A 27,551-nucleotide genomic window follows, 5' to 3' on the forward strand; every position below is an offset into this window, starting at 1 on the left:
TGCCAATGGTTCAAAAAGTTTATTGAATATTTAATTTACAAAAAATCATATCCCTATGAGGTGTTCTATGCAAAATTGGATAAAATAAACTGCATATAAAACCCAACCCTAGTAATGCAAATACAACACAGAAATGAGACCATGGAAAGGAAAAAAAAAAAATAATCATGACACACATATGACATTCATTAAGGATTGTCCCAACCGTCCAAGAATTGGTTCAACATGATGCCTTCTTCCTTCCTAGATACATTATACATTTTACCATTTTATACAGGTTTTCTATATTCCGTTGGTCCAAATTTAGAGTTTATATAAATTCTTTGCAATCTTTCTTAGCTACTACACCAGTTCTGCCATTCCCGTTTTGATCAGAAGGTGGAAACAGACAATACATACATTGAACATGTGCACTAGTAGATGCAACTTGCTATCTTTGGTAGGGACCCTAAATCTGCAGTGAAGTCAGCTTTCTAGAACGACAAGAATTTCAGGTTTAGTTTTGGCAAAGAAGAGGTTTAATGTTTGCTTAGTAGAACGTTACTGGCAGTTTCTGTTGAATGTACAAAAAGTACAGTTGTCTCTTGTACTGTTTAAAAATCGAGATCATTTATACGGGTTTTAAATCTAATTACTTGTATTCACATTCCTTGACTCAAATATGGTTACATAAAACGTCATTACTGCACAGCAGGGCAATTCCTTGCATGAACAAAGGATGTATCGCACACAGAACACAACCGCAATCCCATCCTGCCTTTTTTCTCCCGTTTAAAGCAATGAGACTGTTCCTGCAGGTAGTCGCACAGATTTGGATGCCAGTTTCCCTTTGAACAAGCAAGAATCTCGCCGAGTGACTCAACACTTGTAGAAGTAACTTTTCCAAGTTTTCCTGGGAAAGAGGAGGGTGAAACAAAACCAAAAAGTAAAAAAAATTGGGACAATCAGTGCGAGAGTGTTTGCAGCCCTCCTCTGGCATAACATGAACAGGAGGAGTAGGAGCAGGAAAAAGAAGAAAAAAAAAAAAATCAATGCAAGAGCCAAGGAACTTCAAAAGAAGGAAAAAGTAACCAGACTGTTTCCTTCATAACATTAATATTCCATAAATATTGGACAGTATTTGATTAACTGCCATTAGCTGCAACTTTCAAGCATTCTCTTTGCTTTTTCACGCACTATCTGGAAAAGAAAAGAAAAAATTATGCACTTCCCCAGTCCTCTCCTCTCCTACTTAGTGGAAATGCAAATAACCTGCATAGCCATGATTTTCTTAGCTGAAAACATTTAGTGGAAGACTAACTAGACTTAAACACTAAGTAAATCCGCTCACTTATGAGTAAAACATGCAATATTACGACAGACAGCTAATTGTCCTCAAAAAAGCTTTTTATGACAATTGCTAGTTTGGCAGAGAACAAATGTTTCCAAATGCATGAAAATCATTTTAAGAGCCTTAGTGAAGAACATAGTAGTTACAATATATTAGCGATTTCTGTGGCATAAACATTTTAAAAAGCATCAGCAAAGTATTAAATATAAAAGCAATATGTATATACCCCTCCATCCTCAGAAAAGCATCATGATTTGTAGTGTATTAAGTCAGATTTATTGACTGGGGAATTAAGGCATAACCAGTAGACAATAGTCTTTATTGTCTCAGCTCCACATAATTTGCGGGGAACAGCCCGTATCGGCCTTTGCAGACACCCCTCCACCAGCCGTCATCGATCATTTCTATGTTTGTGATGATGTCATCTGGGTCAAAGGAAATCTCGTCATCACCCGCTGGAAAGAGAGGTGAAGAGGCTCAGTGCTGACACAGGAGTCCACACTACAATCCCGCCTACCAACCCGCCATCGCTGAAAAGAACACCCATCCCAACTGGGCACCGGGCAATTGCAATCCACAGAGATGGACGCTTCCTCCTCCGAGTGATGAGGTAGTTGGTTCTTACCTACTGCATTTTGGGTGCGTTTCTAACTTAGAGCAACAGTTGCTACCTAACACACTGAGAACCGCTTCACTTTCTTTATCGCTCCTCAGAATGAACCAGTCAAGATCTTACACAACTATGTATGCCAAGGGTTTAACGAGAGTGTTACCGCTTGGTTAAAAAAGATTTTGAAAACTTACACCGTTTCCAGAAACAGCAGCTAGGCATTTTCAAAAGCATCTCAATGCTATTAATAAATCACTAAATTCCTAGTTCTTCATATCTTCATTTCAGATATTACTACAAGAGTCTATACGATGAAAGGCAAAGGAAAAATCCCGACTTAGCTGTGCAGAACAGAGTTTTCAAAGACAAGGTTAAAAACAAGAGCTTTGCTTACCAGCTTGATAATCATAAAGGGCTATGGCTGTAATTCCAAGTTCATTTTCATATTCATCGTAAGCATTTTCTTCTAAAGAGAGAGAGAAGGAAAATAAAAAGCATGAAGCACACTACCCATCACCCCGAGTTCTCTTCTGTGGTGCTCCTCCTGTAATTCTACTGCTAACCCACAGAGGAAGCAGGGAACAAAGTATGCAAGTTTTCAGCAGTGCTGACGTACCTTCTGAAATGGATTTTCTCCCTAAATCACACACAATTAAAGCCTAAAAGGAAGCGTTCACAAGTAGGCATTTAATACAGCACAAAATAAAACACTTTTGTAAAATGTGACAGAACAGCTGAGCCCAAGATCAGTGTGTAAGGGACTATTTAATACTTTGTTAGGGTTGCATGTTGTGGGGGGAGAGGAAGGGGCCTGTTTAAAACTTGCCGGTTTTCATACCAGAGCAAGGAGGTTCATTCTTTGCCCTTCATTTAGTAACCAGAAGAGATGACAAAAATGGGAATTCAAAAGAGCTGTATTCTTTCAGTTTCATTAGTTTCAGACACCCTCACTCCACTGCCTCGCAGGCACGGAACACATCACAATCGATTTTGAAGTCCAAGAACTGCTGACAGAATTTTCGGCTTGGTAGCCCAGCACCAGCACTGGCTCAACACACATTTAATCTCCATCTCTGCACTTTCTTCTCAAGTTGAGCCACATCACACAGCACGGAAATGGTTACCCCTACATTTCTTTTTGAACTGACATTCTACAGAGCGCTGTAATTATTCCAACATCATCTCACAAAAGTTAAGTAATTTCAACCTTGCTCTAGCCACATCTTAATTTCCTAATCAAAGTTTGTTGGTGGAGAATGTGAAAAGTCTCATCAGACTAAGACTTCAGAAAACCAGGACAGTGCTATCAGCAGAACTATTCATTAAGTTGTTGCCCAAGGAAATAATCTTAAAGGGCTTCATATCAGAAACAAACACTCTACCTGCTTGGTAATGGTCTCCTGCCCCTGCCACTTCATAGACAGTCTCTGGTTCATATTCTGCCTCTCGCTGACTCACTGCTTCTTGGTAGTCCGACTCTGCAGCTTTGTAGCCGGACTCTGGCTCACGAGCAGCTGAATACGTTGTGCTGGAATTCTTGTAGGCAGACGCAGACTCTGCTTCATAGGAAACTGCATCCTGTGGAAACACAGGTGAGGTTCAACAGGGTTTTGTAAAAATGTTCCTACGCTGAGGATCAAAAACCAGGTACTGAAAGCGATTCTAACAAACCTCATAGACTGGGCTTGAGGGTGCCTTCTGCTCAGTTGGCTGCGTGGTAGGAGATGATGGTGGAGTTTGTTTCTTGGCTTTAGCTTGTTCCTTAATTGAAGAGAAAGAAAAACTTCAGCGCAGTTTAATCACTGATGTCATGACACTGAACAAGAAAAAACCCTCCAACAAGAAAGATAAGCCAGCAACTTCTGAAATAACTGATGCAAATAGGGAGCAGAAGCAGGCTGGACCATTAGACCTGCCTGAAAGTTTAGACTGTCTGTACACTAAAGCCTCAGAAATATAGCAAAGCAGAAGAGAAAAAAAGTGAAGAAACAAAAACCACACAATACGTATGCATAAATGTTTAAAAAGAGAGTACCCAATGTTCTTTGGCACGTTTCCATAGGAGCTGCAGGGTTTCTGTGTTCAATACATTCACTCTGTTCATTAGCTCGCTGGGCCTCATGTCCCGTTTTAGCATAAGTTTAGAGAACCTGAAGCCTGCATGTTCTAATTATACAACTGATACATTATATTTGATGAGAAATGATCATGCAGGCTCTTGCAGGTCTGCAAAACACCTGCCAAGGCAAAAGACTGAATAGCTCAGGCAAAACTAAGTCCTATATACTGACAATGAGAGATTCCAATGTTCAGAAGAGTCATATGTGGTAGAAATAAAAGCAGTATTGCTATTGTGTTCTGTGACACAAAGAACGTGGATCTGAATCAAGTGTTCTGGCACTCAAGCACTTCACGCTGTGCCATCCCACCTGTGAATCAGAGGGCAAATCCGCAACCGTCATTAGAAAGCCATTCATTAAAAAGACAGGACACAGTAGTGCAAGAAATGCTACATTGCTTGCACAACCTAAAAAAAAACCAACCAAAAAACCAACACCCCACCCAACAGGCTCTAAGCTAGCTATTAGATTTTGCCTCTCTTTACCATAGGTAAAAAGAAAACTGTGGATCTAAGACCGCACTTTATTCTTTATTGTAAAAAAGAAGGGAGAATATATGTTATGGGAGACACTGCACTCCAGTTGTTTAGGTCCATCAAGCTGTAAGTCCTCAAAAGATCCTCAACAGAAACTGTAGTCCAGAGATGAAGTGATAGGACTTTGCCACAAAAAAATTTCTTCCTTTCCTTTGTTTGTCATGGCTCAAGAAAAAAAAGTACATCTAACAGAGAAAACAAAGTGTGTCTTGAGAACAGAGCCAGCTTTGAAGACAATTCAAAGCTTGGTGCTGTGCTTTCTGGAAAAAGTCAGTCCTGATGTGAACAGCCTCCCTCACTTTTAACTCCTGTGCTACAGATAAAAAAACACTAGCAAAGTGTTATTAGATGCAAATCTAAGTTTGGGGACAAATTTACAGACAACATTTTAGAATAGCCACAACAGAACTGCCATAAAACATTTAATTGCACAGTCCCCCCCTCAGGCTGGGTTTCTTCTACACCAAAACGCTCCACGTGAAAGAGCATCCTGCCTTGTTCTCTAAGGCAGCAGAGGCTAGCTAAATCATGAGGCACCCGTTGATTCAAAGCAGCAGTTAAAGAGCTCCCTGAACACCATTTGACTATGTGACATATGTGAAAAGCAAAACAGAAAAAGGATTACCAGTAAACAGGGTTCTTGAAGGAATGCAGTCCATATGTACAGTCCCATTGTGGGAGTACGTATGCCCACGTACTTACTTAAAGTGAGAGAACTTTCTGTCTGTGCAAGGAAGTTCACTTAAAGAAATAAAGTTCACTTAAATCAAAGTCCGTTCCCACCCTTTACAGTATCTGTGGATGGTGTGGCTTTCATCCGTTGCCTTTTCACGCTCAGCCTGTGTGCAAGGGGCAGCGCAGAGAGCGCCATTTCAGTTTCCCCTTAACCTCATCCTTCCTCCCTCAGTGTCTGCAGAATCACACAATTAACCATGGAGATGTTAAGTCTGGAAGAACATTAATCATCTGGTTACGGTGAAATTTAAATACCAGCTTTGGAAAAAAACTTCAGCTGTGTCCAGGCAACAGAATCTTTGATGAAACACAAGAAAAATCAAGCATAACGGCTTGAATTTAACCCACACTTACGGCAAAAATAACAGTAAAGAAAGAAAGTAATTTTTGAGAGAGAAAGGGTGGTGGGGGGGAAAGACATAACAGTTCAATGACTCATGAGAACCCGTGTTACTACATTTAAAGCCTTCTGGGGAACTGCTTCCTCAGCAGGAAGAAACCTCAATGAAAAGCTGGAAGGGTAACAAAAGCCTAAATTCACCACCCTCCATCCACAGATCTTACTTATGAGCATACGATCACCTAAAATGAACGGCAAGAGAGCTAATGGAGAAGCTGAACTTCTTTCCCAACTCAGCCCAGACTACAAACCTGTGCAACAGAAGGGAATACTAAGCAGAAAGCCTGACTACTTTGGCAAGATTCGTATGATCAGTCATTTCCTCCTCACTGGTTAAAAAAAATGGCTCCAACTGGGCCAACAGGAATAGTCTAACGGAGAGCCATTCAGCATCTGTAGCGTGAAGTGGATTGTTTCAAGATTGAGATGAGCGAGTAAGACAAACTATTATAAAGGTCAAACCGAGAGAACTGAAGAAGTGACTGAAAGGCAAAGAAGGCCCAGTGTCAAAATGCACAGGTCACACTGGCACAATGAGAGCCAACAGGGCGATGTCCTGCCCTACCCTAACCACAGCGGTTGGCGCCAGGGGTACCTGGAGAAATGCATGCACCAGTCCGTTTGGCCAATCTCAGGGTGGCACCCAAGACCAAGCCTTGACACAAACCTCCTCTGAAAAAGAAGCATCAATACTTTTTGTCAGCTGTGCAACCTTTCAAAAAATTCACACAGCCACCAGAGCAGATTTCCCCCTTCTTGCCAAGGACTGCAAGACAGCTCATCTGTCAGAGCTGAAGGACTGACATGGGTGAACTTCAGAGAGTTGCTTCCCCCCCAACACTTATCACTTAGGGCAACTGCTGCTTTGAGGGAACAGAGGATCTCTCCCAAACCATATTAGACTGTCATCACTCATAAACAAAGCACGAAAGCTTTGTCCTCCAAATGGACCAGATCTCCAGAGCACTGGCACGTAGCTGCTGCTGCTTGTGAAATGCAACTGCGCTGCCATGAAATCACATGGTATTTTAGAATATACTGATATCCCTACTTGTCAAGACAGAGTAACATAAAGGGCATGCCCCTGGAGACACAGCTGCCACCACATGAAGTACCTCTTTTCATCTTGAGGAATGCTGACTCGCTTCTAGCAAAGATGCGGAACAAAAAACACATATGAAGTACAGAAAAGGTCACCATGAGGTATCAGAATTGCTACATGCCCTAGCGAAAAGACCCTTTCATGAGCTAGTTACCTAAGAGGTGAAGCACTGAGTTAAGGATAAAACTACTAAACTAAATCCTGCAAAGATAAAAATGCTACTCGTCATAAGTCACAAGTCCTAATGTTATCCTGATCCAATGTGCTGACAGAGGAAAACAAATGTCAAGAAAAGGGAGATCTCTTGAAGGAGGAGCAAAGCTGCACTTCCAAGAGCAGTGTACACCTCAAGGTTGTCTCCAAGTTGTGTCCAAAAACAGTATTTGTTCCCGTTCTTTGTCACTCCGTGGAACAGACCCCAGAGCTGAGGGACTACAGCTCTTTGAGTAGAGTTGCAGTGTTGGTGGCAAGGACAAGGACTGAGGAGGATGAAGAGTGAAAAATCGCTTTGTCAGGGAAACAACCAGGTGCTAGAGCTAGATACTGGCAACGCATAAGCTTAAACACACTGAAACATGCTGGCAACAGTGGACAGAAGTTCAGGAGCAGAGACAGCCTGTCAATAGGTAGAGGAGCTATGTGGCTACCAGCTGAATGGCTACACTAGAACGTGGTGACACAAGCTGATAGCATTTTGCTGTGGCTCTGAGTGAGCAAGTGCTGAGGCATTTAACTTTTCTCATCTGAAGAGCTCCCAGAACAACTCTATTGACTGGATGCGTTTCAGCTTTACCGCTCTGAGGAGAGGGGAACCAAGTGACTCCCCCCAAGGCAAACGTTCAACTTTTCTCTGTGTGGCTCAGCGCTGGAGGGTGGTGCCAATGCTGAGAATGACACAGAGCAGTTCAAGTTGACTAACAGAGTAGCACCCTGGAACAGGCTTCCTGACCTTATCAAGTAGAAAAGACTGAATTCTTAGCTTCAGCTCTTTATCTCTTCTTCTCCCAGCTTTAAGAGAGTGGCAGATGCTTTGTTAAAGGTGTAACATGTTTTTCTCAAGGACAGTAAAAAACCCCAAACAGTATTTGGGGGAAAGTCCACAAAGAACACAGGGATGAAAGGCAGCTTAGAGGAAATCACTGATACAGAGATGAACTCTCATTCATTTTGTGACACATGTATGCAGTGAACATACGCTCACACTGTACATCTTGAAGCCATAAGGCAAAAGAGGTGATAAGCTGAAAGAAAAAAGAAAAAAGAAAAAAAAGACGCAGAAATCATTTTAGATAGCGAGACTTGATTTATACTATAAAACTAGAATTTCCCAGATTTCAAAGAGAACTCAAAAGGAAGTTAGCAGTTTTCAGAAATCAAACTATAAACAAGATACATGAGCCATGCAATTTCATCACAGCAAAACTGCAGAGCTCTTTCAGAAGCAGCAGCGGCCTGCACTGCACACCTGTGAACAGCGGAGTTGAGAAGCCAACCAATGAACCGGGCAGGGGAACTGACTGGGGTAAACTGCATGTTTTATTTGTTAGGGTTCATTTTCCACTTTTGTGTGACGAGACAGATGCTTTGCTGGCATGAGTGCTGCTGTGAGCAGCCGTGCTAGTTTAGGCTGGCTTAGTTAATATGAAGTTAACGTGCAGTTTCACTGCAGTGTATTTTCCTTAGTTTAGGAAGATCGTAGCTAGGTTACCATAAGCCTACCATGCATTTAGTTTTTCATGCTTGTAAAATAAATTATTTACACCAAGTCTAAATTTGTGATGAATTAGACCACATTGATGGAACGGGATGAACATCTCACCCTGACATCCTGTAGCAGCATCCCACTAAGCGGAAGTATCTAGCACATCTGAGAAACCAGCCATTGGGTCTGCCCCATTTGTCATTAGGCAAATGACCAAACAGATCTGAGAAACCATCTCACAGTCTTTCCTGGATTCCAGATGTCTCACAGAGGATGCTGAGGCAAGTTCATATGCAAGAGGATTTATTAGCGGGGTCTGCAGCTGCCAGCATACATTGCTTCTAACAATGAAAGACACTTTTGGCAGAAAATAAAAACAAAGAAGCAGAAAGAGAGATGGAAGAAAGAAGGAAACAGGAAAACTCCCACATAGCCAGCTAGCAAGAGCAGTGATGAGGGTCCCAGACAAGAATTCTCCTCTGGGGGGGATCTCTTCAGCGTAGCAAGTGGCAAAGATGAAGATGATGAGGATCATCATTTTTCCTGGAGTACTATGTACTCTTCATCAGGACCTGCTCAATCTCCCTACTGGTTATTCCTGCTTGGGACACTATTGGCACTAGCTGGAGCATGCTATTTCAGCATCAGTGGTGCATACTGGTTGGCTGTTAAGTCTCAGTGCACACGTATGGCTAAGTAGCATTTATTCAGAATTTAAAAGACTCCTATCTTTTTGTGTCCTATGTTCAGTCTTCTCTAGTATAAACTAGTATCTGTAAAACAAGAAGTGAAGGAGAAGGGGAACAGAGGGACTATTCTTATGCCAGCATCAATTGATTCCCACTCCCTGCCATAATATCAGCGTGAGGCCATGAAATCAGAGTAACAGCATGGGACCACAAGGGAAACTGCCACAGCGGCTCTGGACAAACACTGCTACGGCAGGAAAGGTTACACAGCTGCAGACAGCAGGCCCTCAGGATTGCTGATGACAAGGCACCTCAGGCACTGTGTAATAAAGCAAACGAACGAGACACGAAGGACAAGCTGCTATTAACGCACTAGTCTGTCCATATCAGCAGCAGAGTTTCACCAAATATGCAAATTCTATAAAGCAGATAAGATGGAGTTTCTGACTAAACATTTCCTGGAAGTATTTTGCTTATGAATAACACAGAAATCACAAAGCTTTTGGCCATGCCAATACTAAACTAATTTTCTTAATTCTCAAACTAAGATTCAATTAACATTTGGAAGATTATTTCCCTCATGGGTGTGTGCTACACCAAAGGGTGGTAACACCTCCATCCTCTACAATATTGATTCCAAAAAACCTGCATCACCAACTATCACCCTGGTATTAAACTTCTTGAATAAGCATTCATACAGGGCCTTTTGGGGACAACATGTCCCCTTATGAGCTGCTCCATGCCCAAGGAAATCTGGTATCACCAAAAGGCAGAAGTACAGTAGGAAAAGGGCAGACTGCAAAGATTAGTGGTCAAAACTAGCATACATATTCTGGGATAGGCTGAATAAAAAAAATGATACAGTATTAAGTTTTACCCTATCACCCTATCTGATGTCTGATATACCTGTGGTGCCTGCTCACAGGTGTCTGGATTCACAAACAGGTAAAGCACAGGTACAAACACAGGCACAAACACAGGCAAATGCACAAAGAGCTTTAAAGCCTAGCTGGAAAGAAGGAAAAGTATCTTTTCTTAAAAGATTATCTTTTCTCCCAACATTGCATTGAAACAAGACTAGACGCCCTGCTCAAATGGAATCTGAATCTTACTGACCTCCAGTTTCCTTCGAGCCTCCTCCTGTTCTTGTTTCTCCCTGGCCATTCTTTGTGCTCTCTCAGCTTCTGCCTTCCTTCGGTCTTCCTGCTCTTTTTCCTTGGCTAGGTTTTCAAAGTTAGCTCGGATGCTGCTTGTTTTATTAGCAACTGTAACATTTTAAAAAAATTCAAGTCAAATGTTGTTGTTTGACGTTCTCTACAAAGGTAGTGTGGCATGAGTTCTTGGTACAAATTTCTGCTAGGATTGAACATGCTTCAGCTCTTCTGGTCTCTGAGCTCAGCTGAAGGAAGTCCTTCTATCCCTCTTCTCCCTCTCCCCTTTCAAGTCCAAACCTCTTGTGCACCACTTTTCTCTTATATAAAAACCTCCGCAACACTTCTCCCTCCTCTCCTTCATGGTACAGTCTCCACCACTCTGCTCCCCTACTCAGTCTATTCTCCATTCTGATGCTTTTTATTCTCCCTTTCTCAACTCTGATGACCCTCAAGGAAAAAAAAACAAAACAAAAAACCACAAACCAAAACAACCTCTAAAGGGAGGAGGGAGCAAGCAGTTGAGGTTGCTAGAGACCTGCAAATACAGCAGTTCCCTCTAGATGATGCTTACTCAGCACTACTACATCAACAGTAATATCATAGAATCATAGAATGGTTTGGGTTGGAAAGGACCTTAAATATCATCTAGTTCCAACCCCCCTGCCCTGATCACGGACACCTCCCACTAGACCAGGCTGCTCAAAGCCTCATCCAGCCCGGCCTTGAACACCTCCAGGGATGGGGCATCCACAACTTCCCCAGGCAACCTGTCCCAGTGCCTCACCACCCTTACAGTAAAGAATTTCTTCCTGATATCCAATTTAAATCTACCCTCTTTCAGTTTGAAGCCACTACCCTGTGTCCCATCATTACACCCCCGTCCTTCCTGTAGGCCCCCTTTAGGTACTGGAAGGCCACTATAAGGTCTCCTCGGAGCCTTCTCTTCTCCAGGCTGAACAACCCCAACTCTCTCGGCCTGTCCTCATAGCATAGGTGCTCCTAGGCTTTTGAAAACAATCACCTCCAAAGAGAGGATCTGGGGCCAATGCCTTACCAGCTTCTATTGGCTTGGTCTTCTGGTAAGTTGATGTTGGTTTCTCAATATCTTCAAAAGTTGCTGCATTCTATCAACAGAGAGAAAAAGAGTACATTTAAAAAACACAAATTCATGAAGACATTCAGACAGCTTCAATCTGTGACGTTTTATTGTGATGTTGCACCTATGGCTTTTTTTTCAGAACACCAAAACAAAATCAGGAATAATCAAAACGTGACAAATGGAATAATTTTTTCCTGTACGTCAAACTATGTAAGAATTAATCTTCAGGGACAGTTTTAAGCACATTAAAATCCTATTAATTAAAAAATGTTGTTTATGAACAGATGACTTATCAGAACTAAAAACGAGGCAACGTCCAAAACATTTATGGTGTAGCTGTCACTGTTCTAATCCATATTGTGCAGGATTTCTACCAAGGTAAAAGCATCCAGTTCCCTTAAAGAAGCAGATATTGTTAAAACAGAGCAAGTATTTTGAGAACAGTATTCAAAAGCTAGGTTTTTTTTAAATGAATGGTCTTGAGTCCTGAAGCCACAAGTAAAAAAATCCTACAGACTTTCAAACTCCTGTACTTTCTCACTTTTAAGTGTCCTACATAAAGCTGAGAGTAAATTTATTCAGTAGATAAATCTCAGTAAGGACTTTTTCATCTTTTAAATTTAGAAATGGAGAGGTAGAAAAGAGGTATCAGCTGCCCTATCCTTCACTGTTATAGAACACTAAACGAAATTCTCCTAAAGACAAGGTCCCCCATAATCAAAGTGGGCAAAGTTGGTAGACATCAGACACCTATTTTAAGCAGGCCACTGAAAGGATATCCTCAAGATATAAGGCATTAGCTAGTTGCTAGAAGACATGACTGAACTTGTGGAATTAATGGATTTTCTCATTCTTTCATATAAATTTTGCTATTCTTTTATTTCCATGCTTCAGTTTTCCCTACTTAAATACATATACACTACACATATGTACACACACATATGTGTGCATTAACTGGCATCAGCTCTGTGTGTATAAACTTGATTTTTAAAGGATTAGAAAAGCAAAGAACTCTACTGTTAGGCTGGAGAAGTATCCAGAAATAAAGAGCTGAATGCTACAGATGTAACCAGATTATTTTGCATCTCTACAGACTATTTAAGTCACGGCTCTTTTAAGCAACTTACCTTATCCATCCGATCTTTCTGTACACCATACTTCCCACCAAATCCTTTCGAATAATCTAAAAGCAGGATAAAAAGGTTAGAGTAGGGAGTTTGTCACCCCTCCCATCTTTCTGCCAAATGCAAATAGCCATTTCAAATGCAAATAGCCATTTCAGCTGCATGCAGAGATACAGTGACAGCCGCCAAAGAAAATGCAACTTGTTTTTTGATGCAGAAAGGATACATAACCGCAAGAGCCTTCAGGTACACCAGCAGATGACAGATTGTGGGCCACATGCATTCTTTGAGTAAACATTAAGCTGAGGACTGATAAGGTATCAAGCAAGGAATAAGGGATAAGCCCTTCTAATGCATCACTTCTGTAACACAGCCTTTCACAGCACCAATTCTTAGCCCTCTGCAGTAATCATAAAACCTAAGCCATTTTGCTTTGCTCAAAGGAGCGATATCCAGTCTTCGGTGACCACAGAGGTGTTTTATTCTCTTTAACTTGGTAAATTCTATGAATGGCAGGAAAATATAACAAATTTCTCATTCCAGTGGATTTAGTCGTGATACTCAACTGATGAACACTGAAGTCATTGCTAGTAACTCCTGTTCTACATATGGAAAGGGGCAATTCCACAAGACAGCACGAGCCTGCAACAACTCACCACCACAGAAATGGGGTGGCCACGCTATTCCGTACCACCCCTGAGCTCCACACTCTTGCTCTCACCTGATGCTGTCTCCAGCACTTGTTATATTCCCAAATCAATTTAAACTCACTAGTGGAATTACCAAGAAAAACAACAAAGAAACCCTAACAAGAGTAGCTTTCTGCTCTGTCTAGTGAGTTGTACTCAGAGAAACGTCTGATGAGCACCAGAGCCAGCGCAATAGAAGCAGCAAGAGTGTGTGGCTGGAAAAAAAACCTCTTTCTGGTGGCAGTGAGCTGTAGGAATGTGCCCTTAGACTCTGTAGATGGACAGGCTTTCCTATTCATCCCTGGAATACAATTACAATTACTCCTTCTCCTTTCAGCCCCAAAACCACTTGGGCCCCCTAGACAGCTATTTTAGCGTTTGTACTTCGGCTCTGGCTAAGGCACATCTGACGCTCTAAAAGTTTGAATTTGTGTCACTGTAGCACGGAAAAATATTGACTATCAAAATGAACAACCTCATTTTCTTCAGCTTTGTATGTATTTTCAGCCAGAATAAATATACTACACTTACATTTTCCTGATCCAGACTTCTCACTTTAAGATAACGGAAAACCAGGAATTCATGGTTTGTACCCCAACTATTTCACAATGAATAAAGAGAGCATTATAACAGTATTTGCTCACCCAAGAACCACAAACATTCCCTACTTCTTGTTTTAAAGACTACAATCATTTTAAAATGATCTTGCCATAACCCATTGCTTATTAAAGATTACATGCATGGTTCTTATCTGAATATTTTCCCACCAATTTATCTAGGCAAAACTTCACATTTAGACTCTAATACTGGTAAGCAGGATGTCATTAACATCATACTAATAATACTTGACATACTAATGTCGTTATTATCACAGTGTATGCATAGCTATTAACTAAATGCATAATGCTGTAGAGCTGTTAACTGAACATTGGATATCTGTTTCCTGAATACAGGCTTGCTTTATGCAACATTTTAAGAATAAAATGGAAGAACATTGATAGATCATGTAGGAACAGAAGCGCAAGAAAGTGTCTGCACATTACTAGCATCAATCTACTCAGACGACTATTTAAGACTGTGTGAGAAGTGGCTGCACTGTTAAGAAAGTAACAAGTGAAAACGGTGCCTTGTTGAGATTCATGCTTGGCTAGTTTCTCCTTGTAATCAAACCCCACAGCAGATGGGTCCTGCCTTTCTGTCTGTACACCAAATTTCCCTCCGAAACCACTCTTATAGTCTGAAAAAGCCACATGTAATAAATTAAAATGAAGGGAGGAAAATAAAGAAGTTTAGTCAGAGATACTCAAAATAATTTTTGCAGTATTTCTCAATTACCAATAATTTTGGATGGTGGAAAAAAAAAAATCTCAATACATTTTTGTAAGAGCAAATTCAAAAGAAATTTCCACTTGAGATTAAGAAGAGGTCAACATCAGTTATCAGACATAAGAACACCATTCTGAAGTCACAGAAAAAAAGCACTTTTCAACATTTTTCATACATACTGCACAATGCACTTGCATTTGATCAACTTTGTGAACACAAACACACACATAGTATATTCACCAAAACAAAACGATATACAAAAGGATACGAGAGAATAAAATGAGCTTCCTTCATCAATGTGGTTAACATTTGTACACTATAGATCTGACTTTTAAAGAGGTGTTAAGATAGGGTCCACAGAGACTATCCTTCAGGTATTTCTACACAGCATTGTTTAAAGGAAGGAAGAATATTCCTGCTGCCACACAGCTTGAGGAAAAAAGCTCTCAACTAAGAGCTATGACCATTCCCTACTGCTGCCTTAGAACAGCCATTTTAATATATGGTATAAAATAAGGGCACAAAAAGAGGGCTGCAGGTAATCGTCTTACAAGAAATCTGCTGGAGCATCCAACAGAACAATAATCCGAGGATCACTTTACTTTCTTTAATTTTTATTTTTAAAAAATTAATTAATTTAATTTCTTTAAGTAAAGAGTAGCGACGGGCAGAGGGGTGGGGAGTAATCATTATTTTGTAACTTTTTGTCTGGGTACCAGTATTTCATGGGAATAGGTACCTCACAGGCAATGAGACAGGACTGCATTAGGTATTAAGATTTCCCTCGCATGAAAATAGGGGTATACATAACAGAAACCAGAAAAGGGAGATTATCTGTGGAAAGTACAACGGAATTGCTAATTTGTGGTTTGCACAACTCAACTGAAAAAGGAAAAAAATAATCCAGGCTACGTGCAGACCCATGAAGGTTCTGCAGTAAGAAAGCCTGAACTTTCAGCGACCCAGATGTGTTAAACCTGCTTTGCAGACACCAGTACAACCGATACACAGCAACTGTTCAAACATGGAAAAAGGAGACTCATGTCAGCTACTGTAAGGTTGTGGCCAAAGATACCGGGGAGGAGGGTTCACACAGGGAAGAGAAAAGTCAAAATGAGGGAAGTCCGAAAGAATGGCAGAGAATTGTGAACTGATATACCTTTCTGGGATTCGTGCAGCTGCACTTTCTCCTGGTGATCCCAGCCAAGCGCACATTTGTCTTGTCTGTCTGTCTGCACTCCGAACTTGCCTCCAAACCCCTTTACATAATCTGTATGCATGAAGTTTCAGAAAACATTATTGCAGTTTATGACTGTAAACAGTATTTAATAAAAAAACAGTAACATATGACATGATAAGCTGTCCTGTCATTAATGATACTACCTTTTCACGCTCCTTCCCCCTGCTACACTACCTCAACAGAGGGAAGGATACCCATTCAGTAACTCCAGCATCACGATGCAAGGAAGCACCACAAATCCAGTGAAGATTACAGCATACAGACTCAATAATATTCTGAGATTTGAAGAATCTGATGCACTTTCCAACTAAAGCCATATAACACACGCACATATATATATATATATATATGCACAACATAGATATATATAAATAATGAAGGACCTCACAGTGCCTCTGAATACTATAGATCTGTGCAATTACACAGTTATTGCAATAACATCCATATGGACAGAAGGTCCCTTGGAAATCAGATTGTGAAACTCAGGGACAGTTTACAATGCCTTCCTTTTCATTTAAGGGAGACAAAAATCTGGGCATACACAAAGGACAAACACATGTTTACCACACAAAAAAATCCCAAACAAAGTATTTTTTCCCAGGTTTAAAAGGCTGATTGATTTGAACTTGTATTTTTAAATAAGATAATAAAAACCTTTCTGCGATTCATGTTTTTCCGTTTTGCCTTGATATTCAAAGCCAACAGCACTTTTGTCCACTTTGTCCTTGTCAACACCATATTTACCACCAAAGCCCTTGGAATAATCTAGAGATAAGAGTGAAAAGAAGTGTTCAATAACAAAATACTACCTTGAAAAATTGTGATAGTCAGACCTGCTATCACTACATTACATATTAAAAGAAGCACTGACATCCCCAGTTAATTTTGATTCCAGGCACTGAAATCATAAATTCTTCAGAATACATTCTCTCAGGATGGAAAATAAAATAACATCATATATAGTTCAACTGCTGGGCAGTATCAGCAATTCTGCCACTTGACTCCTTGATAAAATTGTAAAGACACTTACAGCAAAGTGAACTTCAAAAACCATGTCAGCAACAGCCTGGATGCTTTTAAACAAACACCCCCTTCTTCTCTTTAGCATTTCTAGAGTGCAAACACTTCTTTGAGATAAACACAAAACACATGGCAAAAATGTCAAAATTTTCCAATAAGATGGTTGATTTTTGATCAGATATGCCTGGAAACCCGATTAGCAACACAATATTAACTCTAAGCACTACCAACTTTGATAAATGTTTTAATCTATAAACAGATGATTCTTCCAGAAACGCTTCTCTGTTGCGGTTAAGCTGCTTACAGTCTCAGTACTTTAATGTACAGCTTTTCAAAAGAAGTTGCAAAAAACCTGCAGAGAAACCCACGTACCCTTCTTCCAAAGTAATGGCAGTTGGATCATCACTTAAAGCCAGTCAGACCTATGTTTTAGGTTTCTTTTTCAGGAGTTCAAGCTTTCAGCAACATAACTTTTATTCAGTGCTAACTTTCAGCAGGTTAGGAGTGCAACAGATGTAAAAAATTAGTATTTTACGTCACTGCCCATCATGAATGCCTACCACATCACAGTACGAGCCCACCAACACGTGTGTCTACTCACCCTTCTGCGACTCGTGTTTCTCAGTTTTACCCTGGTAATCAAACCCCACGGCACTCTTGTCCACTCTGTCAGCCTGTACTCCGTATTTTCCACCAAAACCACTTGAGTAGTCTGCATTGAGAGTGAAGCACAATAAAAATTAAATTAAGAAGCTTTTAATAGAACAGCCTCTTATCCTAGCAATTGAGCGGAAAAAAAAAGTTATTTCAGAACTGAAATATTACTCATTAGCACACAAAATCGAGTTTAATTTTAAACACAGAAAACAAGATAGGCAACAGTCCTGTAGTTTATGACGGTTCCTCTTAAATCTACTCCCCATTTCCAACAGGGTGCAATACAGCAAAGAACAACTCCCAGTCTTTCTAAAATGTCCTTGAACCTCACTTCTAAAAGAAAAGTAAGACTCATGATGACAGGCTATTTCCTTGTCTTAAAACCCCATCACCTCATGAAATTGCTTTGAAATTCATTTTTTCACCTTCTCTTCCACCCAAACCCCTCAACATTTGATTCACTGAGCACACCACAGTGAGGCTTCACTAAACAAGGTCTTTTACAAACAGTAGAAGAACAGAGTACTATTCTATTATTTATAAAAATTGAGTGTCTACAGAAGTGACCACCTCACCACTTTACCTTTTTGGGAGGCGTGCTTCTCAGTTTTCCCCTGATATTCAAACCCAACAGCTGACTGGAAGAGAAATAAAAATGCATGTATAACAAAGAGTTACATATTAGTAGAAAAACCGCACGCACTTCAGTGGACAAACAGCACGCAAAGCTTCTGTGTCTTTCCATGCCGCTCTGACCTTCTTGATCAGGAACATAAATAGCTATTTAACTTATAGCCCATATTCATTTACATGACAATTTAGTACATGTACTCGTGGCAAGGATTTTGTCACCCCTTGCCAAAGCAAATTGTTCTAGCAACATACTGTAGTCTTGCCAGGTTCAGCAATTCAGTACAACAGGAATTCAGCATTTCCATGCAGAGATTGTTAAACAGTCTTGGAACGGGATGCCAATTATCCTGCCCAGTAGCTCATGTTGCGACACAGGACAAAACATCCCCAGAGTCCTCCTCCTTCTGTAGTATTCACACTGATTTTATCCTCATCAAAGAACCCAGCCTGGCTAAAAGGCATATTTTAACTTTTCAGTTTTCTTTTCAACTCATTTCAATTTGCCATAAGGGCTTTTTTATGTTTTGCTTTAAACAGAAATTCATCTCCCTAACAGTCAGCGTTAGCTTACTGCTAAACTTTGAATCCAGCAGGAAGAGCAGACCACGCCAGCATTTTAAGGTATTGGAATTTTTCAGCTGTACATACAAAATGATAAATTCAATTACTGCGAGCAGCTGCAGTACGAGTTGAAACTGCTTACCTGGTCAACTCTATCAGTTTGTACTCCAAACTTGCCACCAAACCCTTTCACCGAATCCACTTGGGAGCAATGCTTGGAAAGCTTGGATTGATATTCATGTCCAACGGCTGACTAAAAGAAATTGGGAAGTTCAGAAATGGCCAGCAGTTCTATACAGTTCTGTATGTAAGAGAAAACACTGCAACCAAGTAACCTGAGGATAAGCTTCATTGCCTACATGCATCATTGCCACTCTTCCTGTTGAAAATAACTTCCCTGGAAATTGCTACTCACTTGAGTAGTCTTTACAAAGACTGTCACACTGTGACCAATACAGCCTAGGCAAGGGAAGTGCCAAGAAAGATTCTGACAGCAACAACTGTATTTTATTAAGACTGTTTTACACTCTGGATTTTTACTTCAAAATCACAGGAATGAGAACAAGAAAGATACAGACAGAATCTTGATGGTGTTCATGCAGAATTTAAAAAAAGAGCTAGTTCTAGATAAAGTTCACAGCCTTGTATTTAGGCACATGGCTACAGTTCTCTTTTAGCTAACAGTAGATTGCAACCAAACGCAACTACAGCTAGGTTTTCTATTGACATTCTTTTAGGGAGGCACCCTGATCTTCTGCATGAATCAAAATTAGGCATCTTCTCTCTATAGTTTCTCCTCACTTGCAAAACAGCATCGCAAAATGAAGCGGTGCATCCACATCAAGACAGAGCTCTCCGTCCTAAAGGCATCCCAGCCCCGCAGTCTCCCATTTGAGCCTGTCCCTGGAACTGAAAACAGCAAGCCGAAGTGCAGTTACATCGCACTGTGACTGGCTTCAGGTAAGATACAAGGATATGTAATTCCACACCTGAAAGTATATGCAGCGTTTGCTGGTGTTACATTAACCTAGTACTAGGATACCCTTCTAGATCCTGGATTTGATGCTAGAGCCTAGCACCTTGAGGGGTGCTAAGTATTATACCCCAAAAACGGTTTTTTCTTGCCCAGTGTCAAAACTGAGCTTGAAAGGCTGCACCCTGTGACAAGCACTTCTCCTGACCCAACACCACCACCTGCGGCACCACAGGTCCCGGCACCGTGCACGGGGCCATCAGCATGTGTGGCTGCAGCAGAGCCGCCTCCACGCAGCTGCCCCGAGCTCTGACCTTTGGGGAATGAGAACCTGCTTATCTCGTACCAGTAACAAAGAGCTGGACCAAGGTTAATTAATTTGAGGACACAAATTGTAAGTAACTTGGGCTTTTACAGTATTTGCCTTTTTTTACATAGGTGCTGGGGGGAAACATTCCCAGCACTTAGGAACTACCAGGTAACAGAACAAGGATGTCAGTAATAAGACACCACCTTAACTTCTAAGCAATATAAAAGCTCCTTTCTTTTCCTGACTTAATTGTTCTTTTTGCAGGTGTTCTGTAGTAGAGTAACTGTTAAATGTGACAGAAAAGGCTCCCACCTCCCTTCCTTCTTCCCATTAGATGGGGAAGACACGAAGCTCTGAAAACCCTAGGTTTTATGTGGTTTTACATGATCTCTCTTTTGTTATGCCAATTGAGGTAGGTAAAGGTTTAAGCATGTTGTTTTCTTTATTTGGTACCAGCACTTTCTGCATTTCATCAAATACCAAGCATTACAACATATCCCTTTTCAGAAAAGACTTAGAAAATAGATTTTTCTCGGAAATCTGTACTTCAGAGTAAATTGCCCTCATAATTCCTCAGCACAACACTCTGCTACATTTTAAATCAGTTATGGAGGTCTAGCACATAGAATGATGTAACTGTTCATTTTAAGTCAGCATCAAGGTTTTGTCCTAAATGCAGGAAAAACGTGTACCATCGACGATACTGCAGTAACACTCATTTACTTAAGGTGAGTCAAGCCTTAATACTAGCACACCTGCACAGAGCCACAGATACCCGCAAAGGAGAGATCCCAATGATAAGGTTTTAGAACTATAGTTATAAGGAAGAAAGTTTTATTAAAAAAATAAATTCTGAACATCTCCTGCCACCAGTATCACTCAGATGGGTGTGACCATTATGTTTTTCCTGATGATTAATTCTGGCCTACAGGAAACAGTACTCACTTTTCTTTCTTTCTTTTTTCCCCCATGGACACAGGTGAGGGGTAAACTGCTGACATTAGAGAGCTACGCAGCTGCAGAACAGGCCTAATGGTCAGATCTGCTCAGCAATTCCTTGCCCACATTCAAAGGTTAGATTAGCCTATTTCAAAGGTCCATTAAGACTTATACAGCAATTTACTCTGGAATATCAGAATTCAGAAAAAACTTAAGGATGTCAAATTACTAGAAACCCAGAAAGTAAATACAGTAAGAAAATAAAATCATTCTCACTCAGGAAACAGTCTGGCTCTTATTTTAACAGAGTACATGAAATAAAGTAGCCAGAAGTTGATATACCTGTCTAATCATCGCGTCTTAAGAATTATCACTACTTTTGTTAATAGAGCGTAACTTAAATAGCCATCAAGTCCTTATGTAAAACGCTACCGTCTGACTGAAGTACAATGATTTTTTTAAATACTTGGATTACTTGTCACTGTTCACAGTTTACCACTGTTTATGAAAACTGCCCTCTAATTTAAAAGAAGCAGCACTTCTTTGTTCTTTGGCAACCTCTATAAGCACAGAAGAGCTGGCACAGCATCGAAATAAAAAAAACTACTGGATTTATTCATGCATGAAGTACTTCCTTAATTTAGAAATATACTTTTAGAAACCTGAATGTTGACTCCAGGGGAATCCACCCAGGACATAAGTGAGTAGACTTGCTCTAAATTCAGAGCAAGCATCAAACAAAAATATGTGGGGCCACTGCACAGCCCAGAACTTCTCATCATTCACAGATTCCTAATTTGCCACCTGAAATACTTGTTCCTGATGCTTCAGGTACTTTAGTTCAGTTCTTTCTGTAGGAGTACCTTGATTTAATTGGGGAATGGAGCATGATAGTCTGACAGATTTGGGTAATAGTGGTTACAAGTGTTCTTGTTAGAACACTGTAAGTGTTGTGCTTCTGCCCTCAAAATGAGCTTATGCCATGATCTGAGTTTCTATGTCTCCAAACCTAGCAAAGTTGTTCCAACTTTGCAGCTTCTACAAGCTTAACTTACATATATATAGTTGCACCGGCCACAGGCAAGGCAAGGCAAGGCTTATGATATCATCCCAGGGAAGCATTCATACTTACTTTATCCATGCGATCTTGTTCAACGCCAAATTTCCCTCCATAGCCATGGGAAGCTTTCGGTCCTGTTTCAAGTTCCTTCTCTTTGAGGTTCTGGTGTTCTTGGAATACGTTCTCTCTCAGCTGATGAATACTTTAAAAGAAAGATAGTTAAGCAGCAAGTTTTACTACAAAAGTTTCAGAAGACAACTTCAAAAAGATGCAAAATAAAAAGTATGATGATAAAAATCTCATCTTAAAAGTTGGACAACTTGTATTTTTCAAGCCCTTCCTATTTTTTCAGTGCACAAAGCACTTCATCAGATTCTGAGAAACAGAATTTATTCCACCGCAAAACACTTGCCTGGAAAAAAAAAAAGAACCAAAAGGAAATTGTTGGTTTTAAGATGGATTTGGAAGGCTATTTTGCTATTTGAACAGTCAATCACCCAGAATTCATATGTGCCTGAAACATATTTTCTTATGTCCTAATTTAAGTTCTTTCCAACACTTTTTATTTAGATGGCAACTTTTCAGAATAGGGATCATCTCTTATCATACAGTCCCTATGGTAACGGGACTCTAATTCTAACTAAGCATTCTGGACACAACTGTAACGCAAACTAAGGATGCAAGGAGACATGGACCTCCTTTTCCCCAAGCGTTCCCTTGCAATATGCAGGAACTGAACTAACAGTAGTGCAGGGTACATACAAGAAGGACAAACTGAGGTGGTAATCTGTACCTTAAAACACTTCCCACTTGAGTTTAAAGCTTCCTCAGGCGTAATTCAGCCAGTAGGCGTCCCCACTGCACTCCAAATAGGGCAGAATAAAACTGAGCCCTGAAGTAAGCCACAGAGTTCAGTCTCTCTCTGTTTACAACACTGACGACATTTATTCCTAGCTTTGTACTACACGGGCTGATACCCCAGAAATACACAAGCAAAACCAAAATGAAGATCACAATCACAGATTTCCTAAAACTACTTTTAAAGAGAAGTCTTAGACACTTTTCATAACAAGTACAAGATTCAGAATGTGGATCATCTGTCTCACATAGCCCTTCATGATGCATTCACCTGCTTTTCTGCCACAGGGCTCAATTTGTTACTTTGCCAGAATTTTTATGAGTTTGGTAGCAGTTTGCTAAACAAAGCCTAAGAATTAAGGGACCAAATGTATCCTTAAAGTATCAAACTGGAGCTGCTCAGATCACCCAACACAAATTTCTCCCCGGCAGTATTGGCTCTTACACCAAAACAGAACAAAGAAACTTTCCAGACACAAAGAGTCAGGAAAAGTAACATTTCCAGTTACAAAGAAAGATTTAAGAGTCCCTGCACCATAATTCTCATCTTAATTTCAGATCTGAAGATGCTGACGTATTTGAAAGACCAGCAATCTGGCAAATAATCAATCTTCTACGAGACTCTTGTTTTAATTATGAAGATACAAGTAACGGAGAACATGAGTTGATTAAGTCGCCTGGGATTGTGACTATTAATAAATTCAAAAGAGAGCTGCTTTACTTGATGTGCTCTTGATGGCCGGATCCTTTCACAGTTTTAGCTCCCCAGCGCTGTTCTTTCTCACTCACATCATTCTGCGAAGGACACACACAAAGAGTTAAAAACCCAAAGACATTACTAGTTATCTGCACTTTAGAGTTCACAGCAAAAGCCTTCAGTGGTCGGTGAGATCAGAAGAGTTCAGAAAAGCAGTTAATATCACCTTCACTTCTGCTGTGAGCCCCGTGCTTTGTCCGTTGCTGAAACGCATGGAGCACACATTCAGCCCCAAGAAGGCGCTGCTTCTTGACACAAATCTCTTCTGTACAGACCTCCCTGCAGTACCCAGCCAAGACAAGGCAGTCTCATAGTTAACCACCCACAGGCACAAAACCCTCATTCTCCCTCCCTCCAGGAATACACTCACATCAGTTTACCTTGCTGAGACATAGCCCCCGCCCTGAAGAATTACTCTTTATCGCGTTACAGAACACACTTCTGCTGAATCAACAAAATTCTAAAGCCGTACCACAAAATCAGGATCTGTCTCCCAGTCATCGGCTCCGTCATCCTGATTGACAGAAATGGTGTGGCCTACAGTAGCCTTCCACATCTGCAACACCATCAGAAGAAGTACTGTCACACTCCAGTTACGTCAACTCATGTTATATTATGTGTAAGCTGATGGAGACACAATCCAAAATTCCCAATAAAGTATGTTGTTTAACCACACGAACAGAAGCTATATTTGCAGTTAAAGTAGATTTGAACATTGGCTCTCAGGTTGTCTTCTCAAGCCAGTTTGAAAACCCCTTTTAGTTTTCCTATTGGCACTGCAAAAACATTAGGAGCAATCGCTGACGTGATTTCAAATAGCACAAGGAAGTCTTTTCTCACCCAAATTAATATGTGTCTTTTCTTCATTCACTGCACTGAAAGACTTCTCTTTAAACGGGTCTCCAAACCAAAAAAACCCAACATCCACTTCCAAAGACTATCGCTAATTCTAGATCCCAGGCATATATTTAAAGTATAGGAACAGTCGCTTTTTTTCCCAGCCACTACTAATGATGAGCATGATAATATTTATTAGGCAATATAACCTACGCATTTCCTCTGTTGTGTAAGGAGTTTCAGCATTATGAAAGAAATCCAAACAACTGCAAGAATTTGCATGCAGTGTAGACATTAGTCCACCTGCTTGGAACAACCGAGTACGTGAGTTACTGCATTTCTCAGATAACCCCTTGTGAAACACGTACACAAACTCAAGTGTCTTGTCTGACTTTCAGGAGAAACGGAGGGCGAGTGCTGGAGTACCGACAGCAGGAAGCAAAACTCATAAAAAGACAAGCAATAACACCTTGAAACAACATTCAACACCTAAGTGGCTAATGATTTTGGGCATCTCATTTTCTGGAAACCTTATCCCCCATGGAGTATCAAGTTGGACGCTTTTAATTAACACTTTGGAACATGACTAGTGAGCAGAATATCTGACCTGCCTGGTGTTAGTGGCTGTATTTTATATTCTTTATCAAAATCAAAACAAATTCTAAAAAGCAAAACAAAAACAACAAAAAAAAAGCTTTCCGTTCTCCCAGCTTGTTCAGGAACACAAGTCCGAAGAAGGATGTCTTTTCTTCATCATTATTCTGCTAGAATTCAGTTCTTTAACACACCATAATTCTGTCCGCTTACCTTTATCTTTCTAATTAAGGATAGATTATAAGGATGATTATCATGGACTATTTCGTTCACACGAGCATAATCCAGTAGCCAGAATAAAAACCCCCTTTAAACGAGTAACTAATAAACCAAAGGTAAAGTGCACAGAGAAAAAAAACACTGCTGGCTCTGCAGCCGGACAGAATAAGCTGACGAGCCAGTTTTATGGAGCATTTCAGAAATTTCAGGGCTGGAAACAAGAGCAACAAAAAAACTGATTGTCAAACCCCAAAGTAGCAAATGACAGAGCAGCCCGGAAGGAGGGTGTAAGAGCAGAGCAGATGACATCCTGACAAAGTAGGAGTACCTCTCCCTTTCTGCTTCTTCAGGTCTCCCATCTCCAAATTCCTACAGCAATTAAGGAACTAGCAATTATTACTTTACTTAATATCTAGAAAGCTCATGAGACTACATATTTATAATAAAAACTGCTGGAAAGCGGAACCGAAACAGCTCAGTGAGGAAACTCAACGTAGGGTCCAAGGTCTAACTTTGTAAGCAAACACAAACCTATGGTCACTCCTAACAGGGACGGCTGGTACCCCCCGCTCCGTGCTCCACCACACTGTACGAGTCATTCAGAAACAGACTTCAGGTGACAAGAGCCGAAGTGACGATAAATATGCATGTGGTTACTATATATATTTTGTGCAAAACACAACTTTTTTCCCCAACTCCTCAGTCTGAGCATTCACTTGATTTTTTTGTTTTGCTTTGTGCATTCAGCTGTGCTCGGGCATTTAAAAGAACAAAAGCCAGACTGAAGTCTAGATTTCTTTGCTTCCTCCTCAAACTCTCACGAACAGGAAGGAAGGAAGGATTTCACCCACACTCCCTTACAAAATCCAGAATCCACCACGTTTCTTCCTACATTATGCACATAAACGCCAACATTTTTCCACACCTCAAGCCTGTGTTCTGTAAAGTGAGTGACAAAAGGGACCAAAGCAGCCTAGTAACAAGGGGTCTCAGGCAAGACTTCTGATTCCTGGTGGGGAGCTAACAGGAATAAGCCCGGTTTCCGCAGCAGCTTGCTATTCCAGCATCTCTTCCGAAGCAGAACGTGGAGAAATATGATCTATTTATGAGTCACCGCCTCACATGGTCAAGTTTCTGAAGGAAAATGAAAACGCCACGGTTCAAATGCAAACTGAGGCTAAATATATGCTTTGAATTTACCCGGCCAGCTCCGCTCTCCGCCGCTGTTATGACTAATCAGCGATCACAGCATCCTACCGGGCACCTTTAGTGGCGCCCTCGGGAACTCCCTCTTCCCCAGGGCCTGGGACCAGCTCCTGGAAGGAACAAAGGGGGATGCCAAGGCCGTAAGCCACGACACAGCACCGCAGGCGAAGGGAACCAAAGAGCAGCTCTAGGCCTTCGCCAAGGCTCGATGAGGGCAGCGGGGACACATCCCGGCCTGGCTACTTGCTGGGGACCCGCTGGCCGCCCCAGCAGCTTGCCGTGCCCTCGGCAGCACCGTCAGGACACCCGAGGAAAAGGATTTTTGCAGGGAAACTCCTCTCTTCTGAGTCCACTGTGATAAATAACCTCAGGCCCAGCCTTCGCAGGCTACGGCCACCCCATTTTCCTCTCATCGCCACCAGTCCCTTCTCCAGGCCCCCCAAGAGTCGTAGAGCAAACGCTTTTTCTTTTTTTAAGTTGCCTTTGAGCTACGGTCAGCTTAATAGAGTTTAAAAAAAATGAAAAAAAAAAAGAGAGAAATAGTCACGTAAGCCTGGCTCGGCCTTTCCCCAGCGGAACGCCCGGCTGCCCGGCGGGGAGCGCCCTCCCGGCCCGGCCCCCTCAGGGAGCTCGGCGGGGAGAACCCCTTCACCGCCCCGCCCGGGCCTGCGGCGAGAGGCCGCTCCCCCCCAGCCCCAGCCCGGGGAACGCCCGTCCGGGCCCACCACAGCCGCCCTCCTCCTCCTCCTCCCCCGCGGGGCGCGCCCGCCGCCGCCCCGGCCCCACAAAGCCACCCGTGGCTCCGGTGGAGGGCGGGGGGGGGGGTACGGTGAGGGTGTCACCCCACTCCGCCGGCGGGCACGGCGGGCCGGGGAAAGGCCCCGCGCCCCCTCCCCGCTTACTCTGCCGCCCGCCGCCTCCTCCTCCTCCTCCTGGGGCCGCCGCTGCCCTGGCTCCCCGCCGGTGCTTCCCGGGCTGGCGGCGGCGGCTGCTGCTGCTGCAATTTCCGCTTCTCCCGAGCTCCCACTTCCTCTTCCCGCACGGCGGGGCGGCTCCAGGTGGGAAGAGGGA

The 27,551-nt window shown here is 41.7% G+C and overlaps 1 protein-coding gene across 4 annotated transcripts; it reads right to left on the reverse strand.

Moving 5' to 3' along the window:
• On the reverse strand, positions 1-27,529 carry CTTN (cortactin). 4 transcript variants are annotated; one of them, XM_063331761.1, is made up of 17 exons: positions 27,383-27,529; positions 24,097-24,180; positions 23,589-23,662; positions 22,082-22,211; positions 18,870-18,980; positions 18,117-18,171; positions 17,478-17,588; positions 16,511-16,621; positions 15,776-15,886; positions 14,417-14,527; positions 12,605-12,660; positions 11,433-11,502; positions 10,341-10,489; positions 3,612-3,701; positions 3,323-3,518; positions 2,335-2,406; positions 1-1,785 (listed from the first exon to the last, which is right to left on the reverse strand). In XM_063331761.1, the coding sequence occupies exons 2-17, from the start codon at positions 24,178-24,180 to the stop codon at positions 1,649-1,651; spliced, it is 1,668 nt and encodes a 555-aa protein (XP_063187831.1). In that variant the 5' UTR covers positions 27,383-27,529; the 3' UTR covers positions 1-1,648. The 4 variants fall into 4 exon arrangements, with proteins under 4 accessions (XP_063187831.1, XP_063187834.1, XP_063187833.1 ...); XM_063331764.1 differs by lacking the exon at positions 16,511-16,621; XM_063331763.1 differs by lacking the exon at positions 14,417-14,527.
• Positions 27,530-27,551: the final 22 nt, after the last annotated feature.

Source organism: Chroicocephalus ridibundus, chromosome 4 (genome assembly GCF_963924245.1).
Source record: "Chroicocephalus ridibundus chromosome 4, bChrRid1.1, whole genome shotgun sequence".
Lineage (NCBI taxonomy): Eukaryota > Metazoa > Chordata > Aves > Charadriiformes > Laridae > Chroicocephalus > Chroicocephalus ridibundus.